Source organism: Arxiozyma heterogenica (genome assembly GCF_036370985.1).
Source record: "Arxiozyma heterogenica strain weizmannii chromosome Unknown scaffold_15, whole genome shotgun sequence".
Taxonomy (NCBI): domain Eukaryota; kingdom Fungi; phylum Ascomycota; class Saccharomycetes; order Saccharomycetales; family Saccharomycetaceae; genus Arxiozyma; species Arxiozyma heterogenica.
The window spans coordinates 131,431-145,615 of NW_027042668.1; the positions used below are offsets into that span (position 1 = coordinate 131,431).

Sequence of the window (14,185 nt, forward strand, 5' to 3'; positions counted from 1 at the left end):
ATTTAACAGAACAAGAAATGTACATAAAGGCATTGGAAGTTGCAAAGAAAAAGTTTATAACAATACATATGGTACTGGGGCATCTGGTCAATTTAATACAGTACATGGTGATACAAGAAGTACAATGGGCTCCAGAATGACTTTACGAGATCAATCTATTCCTAAAGAATCAATTGTACCTTATTATAATACGCCTCATAGCACTAATAAGCATAGCTTGAAGTTGTTTGGGTCATCATTATTCTCTAAGAATAAGCATGAAAAGAATATATCTGCTGTAATATCTTCTTCTTCTCCAGTTACATCAATGACGAAAACAGTCACTAATAGTTCAAGCGGGCAAACCTCTATTAACTCATTACCGTATTCTCAATCTAGGGTACATTCAGTATCACAAAACTCACCAACTCACAATAATTCTAAAAATGAAAAGCAGCAGGCGTTATCTGATGAAGATATGTATGCTAAAGCTTTGGAACTTGCACAAAAGAGATTTAATGAGGCCCAGAAGAAGTTGATACAGAGACAAAGACAAGGACAGAAGAATACTGTTAAAGAATCCAAAAATATAGTGAAAGACGACCCAGTAAAGTCTACAAATCAAAATAGTATGGTGTCTTCTGCTTCTATTGATAAAGCACAAAAACAAAGTGATAGTAGCTTAAATAATGAAATAAACTTTCAAAAGAACGAAAATGCGGCAACTATATCTACTGTTGTTTCCGATCAACAGACAAAGAATGAATCTACCACTGATGCTATTTGCAATCAAGTTGATGAACAAAAGGGTGAAAAAGTGCATGATAATCAGGAAGATGTGCGAAAAATTGATACTAATGACCAGTCTTCTTCAGTAGAAAAATCAAGTAAAGTTGACATACAACAGAAACCAGGAAGTGAAGCTCAATATGGAGTATTATTAACAGCACATCCAGAAGAGCCATTTGATTCCAATAATGTTATTCCAATGCCAAAATTGGAACCAGTATCAAGTAATCCTAAACATAAGTATAAGTTTCCACATCGTCCAAAAATTAATGTTGAAAAGAATAAGTCTAAGATTAGGAATGTGTTTGATAAAGTGGTTCAATTTTCAAATGAAAATAGTGGTTATCAACCACCTAAAAAGGATAAATTAAAGATACAAGAACAAAACAGATTGGTTGAACAGATTGAAGTTGCAAAAGCAGAAAATATTCATGAACATCAACTTCATCCTCCACCATTAAAGGTAGAACCATATGTATCTCATGGTGCTACTACGACCTTGCCTGTACAACAGAATTTGGATCATTTCCCTAACGGAACAGTTCCCACAACAGGTGCAATCTTTTCCCAAAATCAAGATGATAGAGTTAATCAAGGGATTTCAAATGAAAATGTGACAAATTCTTCTAGTTTATTTAGTAATTCAAAAGGACAACTTGTTGATTCAGCTACACCAACTGAAGATGTTTTGTTACAGCAAGAACAATCTATCAAAAACAATACCAATATGCCAATGACTTCTGCAAGTATCACTAATATTTCTACAGATAGTAAACCAAAAATTACAAAAATTACCTCACGTACATTTTCCAAGAAGAGTAAATCTAAATTTTTCACAGGACTTTTTAAGAGATCAAAGTAAACAAACTGTTATTTATTGATGCAAGGTTATTAATACATGACATAGTCAATTGTATTGTTAAATATTACTGATACTTTTGGGTTGTTCGGAGGTTTTCTGTTACTATTGTTTTTACTGATTTAAGATTCTTATATGAAATTTTCGTATGGAAGAGAGTGGATATCGTAGAAATATATTATATTTTATTTATTTCTATATAATTAGTAATACTATAATAGAGATGTGTTAAGTGTATTAATTTTTGTTCTGTTTCTAGTATCTTTGAAATATCGCATCATATAACTATTGTGTTCATTATATTGTTTTATAAAATACAATGAAGTATTATAACCTAGTATATTTACATATATATATATGTATGAACAGATATGGATCATTTTGATTCTACTATAGTCTTTAAAGTGTCTACATCAAACATTTTAGATCCATCTTTTAGAACATTGGCCAGTAATACTAATGATTTATTAGTGAAATCGGGTGCATTTCTTAAAGAATTAATATCATCACCGTAATTTTGAAACAACATTCCTAGGTATTCATTTTGTAGATCAGCACTTATAGGTTTATTCAAAGTTTTATTTATATTGGTAGTGGCTTCTTTTAATGTTTCTTCTACTTTTTTTAAATCTGTATTATGATTATCATACTTATGGTTTTGATTCGATCTTTCTGTTAATTCTGTAATAGTATAAGGTATATTAGATAGCTTTTCCTTGGTGTCTTGGTAAAGTAATTCTTTGTTATATTGAGATTTCTTAGGAAGTTCATCGTCTGATAATTCAATATCTGATAAGGATTGGTCCACTATTTGTTCATTATTAGTATTAATACCATTTGTATCATGACCATCATCCACTTGAACATCATTGTCTGAGGACGAGGATGAAGAATCAGAATCAGAGGAATCAGAAATATCGGTAGTTCTTCTTTTCTTTTTTCTTCTAGACTTCTTATTGCTCTTACTTTTAATTAAATTTGCCTCACCTAGGGACATTTTGTACTTTGTCTTTTTGTATAAATTCAATTTATCTTTGGGTATATATCTCTATATAATTTTTTATTGAATTGATTCTTTATGGACTGGATTCTAGATTTCAGATTAATATGCCATATTATTTTCTTTTTTATCTCATCACATCAAATTTTTTTTCACTAATATAAAAAATGGCATAAATGAAGCAAGCCAAAAAAGCACTAATACAATATTATAAAAAAAATAATAACTAAAATCTTTAGCGTCTCTTGTAAATTCCCTACATCTATTATACAAAATATAATCACCGTAACTGGATCCATATGATATCTATTTAGCTATCTAGTTGAAGATATATATCTTTATGTATATGTTCTTTGATTATGGTAAAATGATATTTGTTGTTTAGGATAATAATTTATCCATTTGAACCAAGGCATAATCTAAAATATAACTTTGCTCTACTAAGTTATCTATACGGGCAAAATGTCTTTGTGTATATGGAATAATACCATCTATAATTTTAATCATCCCCTGTATTTCAGTTAACTCAGAAATATTATGGTGTAACATTATGCACCTTATAGTCTTTTGAGCAATGATATGAGTCTTTGCATTGGTATTCCAATCTCTACATCTTTTCATTAGTAATAACAATTGATCTGCATTTAAAGTAGATATCACCTGATCTAATTGTTTATTAAAAACAATGGTATTATCATTATTATCTTCCTCACAAATGTAGTCTAAGGACTGTTTTAAAACATTGAATAATCTCATTGGATGGTCTAATGTAATGGCTAATAAAAAAGCATTGGTCCAATCTTCATTTGCTATATAGTTTTGTAAAGATTGTTCTTGTTCAACTTTTAGTTTTTCTTTTTCAATATCTAATTCTTTTTGTTCTTCTGTATAATCTCTCCAGAATTGGAATATACCATCAGCATCAGCAGTTACTATTAAATTACCATCGTCTAAGACTGATAAAGCCCAAATTCTATTACTATGACCATCTAAAGTTGTCATACATTCACCATTCGAGCAATCCCAAATTTTAACAAGACCATCAGCACCAGTGCTTACTAATTGTTTTTGTTTATTAATAAAACAACATCTTTGAACTGCATTGGTATGTCCTTCTAGAGTTTTTAAAACAGAATATGTATCTAAAGACCATATCTTAATAGTTTTATCACTAGAGCATGTAGCTAAAATTTTGTCAAATTGACAAAAAGAAACATCCCATAAACCACGTCTATGGTTAGCTAGTGTGGCCTTTAATTCACCAGTATCAAGATCCCAGATTTTACAGGTTTTATCATATGATGCTGTAGCGAAAATAGAATCATTTGGTGATATGGATAATGCATTTATATCCTTTTCATGGGCACGACGAGTATATTCGGACGATCTTAATGTGTGTATCTTATCGTTAATAGATGCAGGCCCTGTTGGTTTAGGTATTGACCACTTCTTAATAGTTAAATCATTCGATGCAGTTAATAAATATTCAGGCCAATTTTTTAAAGTTACATTTGGTAATCCAATCGCAGTAACTGAAGCAGAATGACCTATAAATTTAGCATATGGTTGAAATTTGTTGGTCTCTAAATTGTATCTCCACACAATAGCTGTATTATCTTTAGATGCAGTGGCCAACCATACTCCATCTTCTGTAGAATCAACCGCGTTAAGTAAATCTTCATGACCTTCATACATTTCAACATCAATTGGTAAATGGTCTTCATTCATGTCATTGGGAATAGGAATTACTCTTAAAGTGGGAGAATTGGTTGCTAATGCCAACTTATTCAAATTGGAACCTACAAATTTCATATCTGCAATTGTACCATGGTTACCAGCAATAGAATTAGAGAAAGCAAATTCCATTTTATTGTTCTCTAATTTGAATATGGATTCAATATTGAAGAAATGTAAGGATTGATCAGAAAATACAGCATACAGTTCAGAGCCTTTATTTATCAAAAGAACACCGATTATAAACAATTCTTCAATGGGTTGTTTGCTTTTTCTCACTATAGCGCCATTGTCCAAGGAAATAAATTGTAAAACTGCATTTCCACCGGCAGTATAGACAATATTTCTTAAACTATCAACGTTAATGAAGCCACAAGCTTCAACCTGTTGGTGTGCAGGTATGGTCTTTAAAAGAGTACATTTTTTCTTAGTATTTAGTTCCCACAAGTTAATAATATCATCTCTACCACCAGAGATCATTTCTAATAAATCACTGTCTTCAGATTTTAAACGAATGTCAATACCTCTAACAGCAGAGTTATGTTCTTGAACTGTATAAATACACTTTCTCTTTACAAGGTCCCAAATTTTGATGACACCATTTGTATCACCTGAGCATAATAACCATGTGTTGCTATGAATTTCACCATAGAACTTTAAACTAGAGATAGTACCACCGTGACCTTTGAAAGAATGGGTAATATATCCATTTTCAATATCAACAATTATAATTGCACCATCAGTACCACCAACTGCCACCAATGTGGAGGTTAGGTCGGAGTCCATGATATATGAAGGGGAGGAAATTTTCATAGATCTCATGATTTTACCAGTTCCTATATCAGCAATTTTTAGTAATTGTGCTTGAGACACGTAGCATAAATATTTACCATCTGGAGTTAACTTTAAAGCAGTAATTTCTTGTTCATCATCATTTGATATTGTAACCAGTTTCTTTTGTGATGGTTTTAGTTGAACAATATTAATTTCATCTAAAATTGGAGTTGCCAAAAGTGTTCCATCCTCACTAATAGTAGCGATAGCACTACTACCTGCATAAATAGGATCTAATTCAGTATTTTTGAAACTTGTTTTAAAACTCATTATAATTTGACTTACTTCTGCTTCACTATTTCTTAATGTTATTTTCCCTCAACAATATTTTCAAAAACAAAAAATACCTTGATAACTATCTAATGTGAACCTTATCATTAATGATGAAGAGTATGTATCCAGCCTACTTGTAAAAATGAGATGAGATGAGATGAGATGCTCATCATTAATTCATACTATTTTTCTTAAACATTTTCATTTGGACTGTAAAAAATTTATGGTCATTTTCCACGAAATTCAATATTTTTAAAGGATTATAAAGCGGTACTAAAAAATGATCCTTCTAAAATGGTAATGGTCATTGTTCTTTGTGACATTATATCTACTCTTAGTCATTATTCATATACAAAATCTTTTAAAGGCTTCTATCCTAAGACACTAAACCAAATAATAAAAATAAGAAGTGTTTAATGGAATCTATATGCTAATTTTAATGAATAAAAAAAATAATATATAAAAGTAATAATAGTAAGAGGAACAACTATCCATAAAAGTCAATCCTATATAATTAGAGGGTATTAGTAAAAACTCAGTCAATTCACTATTTTTTTAGTACATTGTCTAATGATGCCTTACAAGAAAAGCTGTATGACATCATAATTGGGAAAATCAATTTGAATGCAAATCCTAAATCTATATCAATGTAAGAAAAAAAGATAGATGGCACCACAGTAAACAGAAGTAATAAGAAGTGATTTCAATTATATATAAGCAAATGAATAGTTAAGCCATTTCTAACTATTGAAGCACTTCATTAAGCTCAAATCCATTGGTGCTATTATTATTTGGATTAATTATGTTTTCAATATCTGCAATAGCCGATTCACTAAATAAACCGTTTTTAGTAAATCTCATATTCTCTGCAACCGCTTCTGCCATACTTTGTCTACGTTGTTTCCATAAAGATTTGTTATTAAAATCTCCAAAATCAACAGGTGCAGTTAATGAGGCTAAAATATCGGCATCTGCATCATTTATTATGACACCTTCATGATCATCCATGACATCTGGATAATCCAATACAATATTATGATCATCTAATAAATTGTCATCACTTTTGCTTAAGATCTGATGGATTTCGTCAATGCCAACACTCTTGATTGAGTCTTTTCTGGAATCAGTGTTACTATCAGAAAATACCATGTTATTAGAATCTATGAGATGTATGTCTTCGATCTTATTTGATGTTTGTTCATTGGAATTATTAACAAGAGTCTGTATATTTTTAGAATCAGCACTTGACACATCACCTAATAATGCTTTTTCTTTTTCCATACGAGCTCTTTCTCTTTTCAGTTTTTGAATTTTTCTTTTCTTTTTTAATTTTCTTTTCTTTTCATTTCTTCTTCTTTGTAGTTCTTTTATCTTATCTAGTTTTCTTCTAGTCTTTTCAACTCCAATATAGCCGATGGGTATCTTTTTAGTAGAGAGATTTGGAATCATATATTCAGTAGTGTCATTGTAATCAATTCCCTTGTTTCTAAATGCGGACAGTGGAATTTTTGGTTTATTATACCATTCAGTTATAAGAGATGATTGGTATGAATTTTTATTATCACCTTCTTCATCTTCTAATTCACTCATGTTTAGCAATTCATTCAATGTCATTTCTTCTCCTGCAGAATTATTCTCTTCCTTGTTAACAACATTATTTGTACCTTGTGCTTCATGTTTTTGATTAGAATCATTTAATTGTTGATGTGCCTGAATTAAGGAATGCAAAGATTTGGTTGATAACCCATCGATAATACTAAACGGTTTATTATCGGTTTCCCAAGTACCTAATTTCGGTGGCTTTAAGCCAACAACATTGGCACTTACAATCTCTTTGGGTTTGGTGAAAGTGAGTTTGTTCCTTGTAGTTGGTGATGGAAGATTATCATCTTCATCTGTAGATTCATCATCGGGGTATATTACTGTCTCACTAATATTATCTTCATTATGATGGTAATTATAAATATTACTGTCTGAAGAAGAAATATCATCATAATGAAAATAAAATGAATCAGGATCCAAATCGTCAATATCTATAAAAATGTTTGTAACACTACTATCATAGCCATAGTCGTCATCTTCTTCATCCATTGAACCATCAGAATACTCTGTAGAAAAATATGATCCATCCTTATTATGTGCACTTTTAGAATGTTTCCCAGGATTATTTCCTAAATTTTCTTGTGAATCATCTTCTTCCCCCTCACCATCTTCATCAGTGGTTGGTAGGTGAGCAATATCTAATAAAATATTGTCATATTCATCATCAGAAGTATCTATTAATGCAGAAGAACTCAACTGTTTCAAAGATTTATCCATGTTTATTCTGTTCTTTAAAGTTCCACTGTGGCCATTATTTTTTGAATCTTCATTCTCGTCACTATCACTACGGAAAAAAACACCAAAGATATATTCGTCCCCTGAGACATTAGCTGTCTTTTTTACTCTTTCCCTTAACAACTTCCTTGACCTCAATCTTTCTCTCAATTCACGTTTCTTAGCCTCTCTTCTCTGATGTTTGGATTCTTTTTTATCATTTGATATTAATGGTAAATCAGTATTTAAATTTAATTTTGGCTCTGAATTATCTGCATAATAATATAGACTAGAGAATTTTGGATCTTCATAAAACGGTATATCAAAATCAGACATAATTTCATCTTCGTCGTCGTCATCAAAGTCATTATGAGAATTGTTGTTATCATGATCATTTTCATGATAAGAATCATTATCCAACATGGGACTATCTAAATCTGCAGAATCAGATGGATTTTCATGAATACTACCATCAAAAGATAAAGAATCATCATTTTGTAAATCAGCCACTATTTGTTGTTCTTCTTCGTGAAGAATGGGCAGCTCATCGTCAGAGGTGTCTAGACCTGTTTGAATTTCACCTGCAGTATCATTATTATCCATTACAACATCGAAATATGCATCTTGGTCTATATCATAATCAGATTCCTCAGATTCAGAAAATTTTGGCACATGCATCTCATCTACCTGATTCTTAATAAATGAAGATGCATTTGAATCTTTATTTATTTTATCGTCTTTGTCGGATATTTCTTCACCAATATCTTCTTCTTCTTTGTTGTCATCTTGATTATCACTAGTAGTAGAAAGATTATTCGATTGTGAATATGTGATACCTGGTTTATTCTTACCGGAGGGATGAATCAAATGCTCTGTTTGTTTCATGCTATTACTGTTCATATCATTTGACTCAGTAGGCGTGGAGTGGGTAGTGTTACTTATTGGCATATTAGAAAAGGCAGTCGTTGGATTCTTTTTGGCAGGGGTTTTACCTCTTTTCATTGCATTTAACGCTTGCATGGCTCTTTTTTCTTTGAACTGTTAATTTAACAAAATCAATGGTTTCGTCATCTGAGCTTGTTTCACTATCATCATCATCTTCGTCTTCATCATCATCATCTTCTTCTTCTTCTTCACTAGATACATCGTCATCGTCTGTGGCATAATTAGAATATTCGGTGTCTGTTGAGTTGCTTTTGGTATTATTATATGTTAATTGTGAAATTTTCTTTGAACTGTTTTCTATAAGTTTACTTTTTTTACCAGTTGAATTATTAGATATCATTTTACCTTTCATAGCTGTACTACTGTGATTAGTATTTTTATTACTATTTTTATTACTATTATCATTTCTGTTATTATCGTCACCAATGTGATTATCTTCAGTAGAGTTGTTATTATTTGTCGGAATAGAAGAACTACCATTCATTTCTACATCACTTAAAGGAGATTCATCTGAACTATATATAAGACTAAATCGTCTTGGCCTACTAATCGGTAACTTATTAGATGATATTTTAGTATTTGATTGTGTTGTATTAGTGGTGATAGTTGTTTTTGATGTGGCTAGAATTGACGGTTGTTTCTTGGTTGGAGAAGTGGATAAGACCACATTTTTTCTAGGACTCTTTTGACTTACCATAGAGCACTCAAATATATTTAATGTGTGTGTGCGAATGTGTTTGTATACAAAGAATATAAACTAATTAATTAAATGCCTAATTGGTAAATAAGTAAATAAGTAAATAAATAAATAAAGATCAATGATAGATTAAAATAGAAGTAGAAGTAGGTGCAATGTAATATCTATATGAAATGGATCAAAATGATGATTATCGTTATTATTCCTTTTCTTGGTTAATTTTTAATTCAGTATGGTTTTATTTTTTTATATTTTTATCTTATGACCTAGACAGAGAAGTTTATGAAGGTATGAAGGAATATATACGTGTATAAGTATATTTGTTTAATGAATACAAACTTACTTCTTTTTTTGATTGGTTTTATTTATCTCTATATCATCTTTAAATTTTTCAAACCAGGAAATTTCTTTTTAATTTTTTTTCCTTTTGTTTGCAGGTCTTCTAAAGCTCATCGACAAAATAAACTAAAAATTTTTCTTTTCTCCAAAAAAATAAAAAAAAGAAAGAAAAAAAAAGGGGGTCGAGGAAATATAGAAGAGGAATTATTTTAAACCTAAGTTAAGAGAAGAGAATAAGGGAAAAAAGAATAAAAAACTTAATAACCCTGAATTATAAAAAGAAATGAAAACAAGAGAGCAAAAAAAGGAGAGCAAAAAACGCATAAATAAAGAAAACAAACCGATTTTCTTGAAATTTCAGTTGTTTAGATGGTAAACCCTTATGGTTATTTGTCAGGTAAAATGAAAAAGGTAGGTAAACCTCTAAAAAAGCAAATAAATAAATACTCTTGAAATAAACTATTTAAATGCAAAATAATATTAAACATTTAGTTAAGGTAATAACATGGTACTGTGATACAAGCCTGAAATCATTGTAAGGCATGTCTTCATTTTATCTGGAAGTAAGAAACTACGTTTCTCCACTCTTAAGTTTTAATGATTTTTCGGAACAATTGTTTTTACAAAGAGTAGTAACAACTTAAGTATACCTATAACATGAATTATTCAGTATTTTTTTATAATGTTTGTTATAATTTGATTCAATAAATACATAGTTTTGTTCCCTTATTTTTGACACCAAGGTAATAATATTCTTGGCAAATTTTCTTGAGTTTTTTTATTAGAAGAATTTACTAAAACTTTAAGTGTTGAATAAAAAATCATAGATGAGATTTTATATTGTATGTCGTTTGTACTTTTTGACTTTTTTTAGTAGAAGAGATAAGGAATAGATTGAGGTTAACTCGAGTTTAATAAAATAGTCTTTTTTTTAACAAAACAGGGTAATTTAGTTGAAAACCCCAAAATATTATTATATACAGTATATTCAGAAGTTTGTATAGCTTTATCATTGGAAGAAGATAAAGTATTAAATTCTGTTAAATTAATATTTATAAAGTCTTCGAATTGTTGCTGACTTACAGTGTATAAATTCACGTTTATATATATATATATATATAGTTAGAAAGGAAAAAGTTTTTAATAGTAGTTTTAGGTTAATATTTAAACAAAAAATTAATAGATGATTCCAAATGTTTTTAAAACGGAACAATACTACATAATTCATTTTTCTAAAAGGATAAAGAAGTTAAAATTTTTCCATAACATTATTGTGTTCAGAGTTAGCACTTGTATGTGTCGAGTAAAATGGATAAATCTTACTTATATTCTATAATTCATCTGTGGTTAATGGTATTCGAATTTGAAGAAAAAATTTTTATTTGTTTTCTCTAAACATTGTAAAGAAATAATAATATATTAGTGAAAAAGGCCCTAAAATTCTTGTATATGCGCTTTTTTTAATAAAAAATCAAACTAAGAATATGTTTTTAAAGAGGAAATGATTTTTCAAACAAAAAAAATTGTTTCAAATATTATTCTAAAATATACACATTAATTATATATAAACACATACAAGTTATACAACTGTTGATTCTAAAATAATAAATTAATTATAGCATTCATATTGTATTTTATTCTTATTATAGATTAATCTATTAGATAGAACCTAATAGATGTAATAAAAATAATAATGCAAATAGTTACCTCTGAAACATACACATACAATAATCAGAGATCTGTTAAATGTGTTTTTTAATAATATGTCACTAGCATGATAATTTTTTGAATATATCTACAGCTCAAGTGCAGAGGCTTAACCATTGCAAAATTTATGCTTTAATATCTAATATCACTCAAGAAAATATGCATTTCATGGTTTTTAACTAGGATTTTTACAGTTTACATTTAAAGAAGTTAATCTAAATTAACTAATTTCTAAAATTTTATATTCTTTTCAATAACAGATCAAGATTAGAAAATATATACTAAAAAGACTATTACTTGCCATCTCAGGAGAAATTTAACTACCAAACAAATTGGTTTATTTATTTTTATTTTTTAAGTTTTGTTTTTGTACAAATCTTCCTAGCACTAAACATATTACTATATTTATAATACATTTATATAACTCTTTATGAAATGAGTAAGTGACAACCATTACATGGAAAGGATAAAGAATAACGAGCAAGGAATAAAATAATAGGATTTAGTAACTTTCTAATATAAACAATAGAAAACAAAGGTAGATAGAAAGATAGAAAAAAAGTGTATATCTGTGAAATCAAAGTTATTATTGTTGAAATAGAATGTTCTATAATGAAATAAATAGAACAATAAGATTCTAGCAGACACTAAACAATAAATTGTTGAGTAATAATTGTTGAGAAGTCACCAAAAGTTGTTGAGTTTGTTTATTAAATATCTTACTGTTCGTAGAGGAAAATGGCTTAATGTTAGCATATATAAAGCCAAGGATTTCATCATACATTATTTTTATCTTATTTACAATCTTTGTATATTATTATTTTTATGTTGTATATAGAGAAAGAAAGTGAAGAACTTTATCATAATTTTGTGTACTAAATCTGTTTTAATATAATATTGAGAATGTTTACTATATATCCAATGAATACAGGCGCTCATTCTCAACAATTATTGTTTTATTTTTATAAAACTTCTTCTTATTGTAAGCTTCCACATTATTTTATACACTTATTTGTTTGTTTGTTTTCATTGCCTTAATTTTTTTTTATTTTTTTTTCTACTTTCAATTCCGTTCGGAGTTTTTATTTTCGTTTTTCCCTCAAATTTCCTTATATATATATTTTATCTATTTTTACATATGTTGCATAGTTGAATAGTTAAGGTAATACTGTAGCAGGAGGAAATAGAGATACATTCTCGATCCGAATTTCTTGAAAGAATATAATCTTTAATTAGAGTACTATAAGAATAAGTACAATTTTTAAACTATTCCATCATTTGGAAAGGGAAATATATACAATGACCAATTTTCTGTCTTTACCTGATGAACTTTTATTTTGTTGGTTGAGCTATTGTGATAACAGAAATCTAAGATTAATTAACAGAAGAATATACTTGGTTAGAAATAATTGGTTCAAACATAAAGTTTTAAACTTGGTTCCTTTAAATCACTCAATTTGGAATTCTTCTTGTTTTTTATTTGTGTTGGTGTCTTACATTAAAGAATTTGATTCAATTAGATTATATTCCAGAAAATTATTGTTTTCATCAACGTTGAGTTTATATAGCCAAAATAATTTGAGTTTTAGTTCCATAGAGACAATGGAATATATTTGTGATTCATGGGAAATTATTTACAGTCTTTTGGTAAGGCCCATCTCAATATTTAACTATGCTGCTAGTAGTAATAATTTTATATTACCAATGAATAATTTTTGTAGGAATCGGTTAAATTCAAATAGATATGGTCTATTTACTATTCCATTTAATGTTTGGATATGTGTTAAAGATATAAACTATGCCAGATACATAAACAAAGTTGTCGTTCAATTAAAATCATATGGAACCAATAAAGTGGACACTTATTTTTTTGTAAGTTATCTGCATGAGCTTATTAAAGAACCTGGTGTTTATTGTGCTAAAATTGGGGATATTTCATACAAATTTTTGAGGTCTCAACATGTTAAAAGTAATGAAGCAAAATCGTTGAACTTGTTTTCCCCAGTTAATGTTCATTATTACGTTAACACTGAAAATAGAGATATCTTTAATGACAAATTGAAAGTTTTAGGTTACAGCTTTGATGATTTTAACTCTTATTATGAATTACTCTATTTTAAAGTGCCATTAGAAGCTGAGAATTTTGTAATAAATAAATGGGGAACTCTTTTTAGTAGTATATTTGCAGCATATTTATTAAATAATAATAATCTTTGCGATATAGCCTATCCACATAATAAACCAGATGCACTGCTAATGAATGATAATGATAGTGAGCATATAAATAACAATATTACATTTTCATTAGAGTGTCTTGGTAATACACAACAAAAGAAACATATGCCAAACAGATACATAAAAGATTTGAGATTACCCAAATTAATCGAAGTTTGGAAAGAATGAATTAATTAGGGTTGTGAAACACATAACTTGAGTTTTAAAAGTAATCAATTTCTATTAATTCAGGGTTGAATACTATTTCTCTTTTCCTTTTTCTTTTCTTTTTTGAAGAATCACTTTCAACGGGTCTTTGAGAATGCACCTTTTGGAATGAATTATTAGAATGTTCCAGTAAAGCCTAAATATTTAGTAAAAGATACTAGCATTTAAAAGGAAGGTAGGTGGATAAATATACAACCAATTGTGGGTGTACTTGTAAATAAACAAGTTTGTTAAATAGTACTACAAATATTTATTTACGGCTATTAACTTT

At 28.9% G+C, this 14,185-nt stretch overlaps 6 protein-coding genes across 6 annotated transcripts; 2 read left to right on the forward strand and 4 right to left on the reverse strand.

Moving 5' to 3' along the window:
- Window positions 1-124: 124 nt before the first annotated feature.
- Window positions 125-1,630, forward strand: PWA37_000912 (uncharacterized protein; the record flags this gene model as incomplete). Its single annotated transcript, XM_064857565.1, has 1 exon — window positions 125-1,630. One exon carries the CDS (start codon window positions 125-127, stop codon window positions 1,628-1,630), a length of 1,506 nt encoding a protein of 501 aa, XP_064715403.1.
- A 373-nt stretch (window positions 1,631-2,003) lies between these two features.
- On the reverse strand, window positions 2,004-2,624 carry RSA3 (Rsa3p; the record flags this gene model as incomplete). The annotated part of the gene is made up of 1 exon (XM_064857566.1): window positions 2,004-2,624. The coding sequence occupies one exon, from the start codon at window positions 2,622-2,624 to the stop codon at window positions 2,004-2,006; it is 621 nt and encodes a 206-aa protein (XP_064715404.1).
- Window positions 2,625-3,008: 384 nt separating this feature from the next.
- Window positions 3,009-5,465, reverse strand: UTP13 (U3 snoRNA-associated protein UTP13; the record flags this gene model as incomplete). The annotated part of the gene is made up of 1 exon (XM_064857567.1): window positions 3,009-5,465. One exon carries the CDS (start codon window positions 5,463-5,465, stop codon window positions 3,009-3,011), a length of 2,457 nt encoding a protein of 818 aa, XP_064715405.1.
- A 747-nt stretch (window positions 5,466-6,212) lies between these two features.
- On the reverse strand, window positions 6,213-8,732 carry IFH1 (Ifh1p; the record flags this gene model as incomplete). Its single annotated transcript, XM_064857568.1, has 1 exon — window positions 6,213-8,732. The coding sequence occupies one exon, from the start codon at window positions 8,730-8,732 to the stop codon at window positions 6,213-6,215; it is 2,520 nt and encodes an 839-aa protein (XP_064715406.1).
- Window positions 8,733-8,772: 40 nt separating this feature from the next.
- Window positions 8,773-9,426, reverse strand: PWA37_000916 (uncharacterized protein; the record flags this gene model as incomplete). Its single annotated transcript, XM_064857569.1, has 1 exon — window positions 8,773-9,426. One exon carries the CDS (start codon window positions 9,424-9,426, stop codon window positions 8,773-8,775), a length of 654 nt encoding a protein of 217 aa, XP_064715407.1.
- Window positions 9,427-12,771: 3,345 nt separating this feature from the next.
- UCC1 (Ucc1p) lies at window positions 12,772-13,875 on the forward strand (the record flags this gene model as incomplete). Its single annotated transcript, XM_064857570.1, has 1 exon — window positions 12,772-13,875. The coding sequence occupies one exon, from the start codon at window positions 12,772-12,774 to the stop codon at window positions 13,873-13,875; it is 1,104 nt and encodes a 367-aa protein (XP_064715408.1).
- Between the last annotated feature and the right edge of the window lie 310 nt (window positions 13,876-14,185).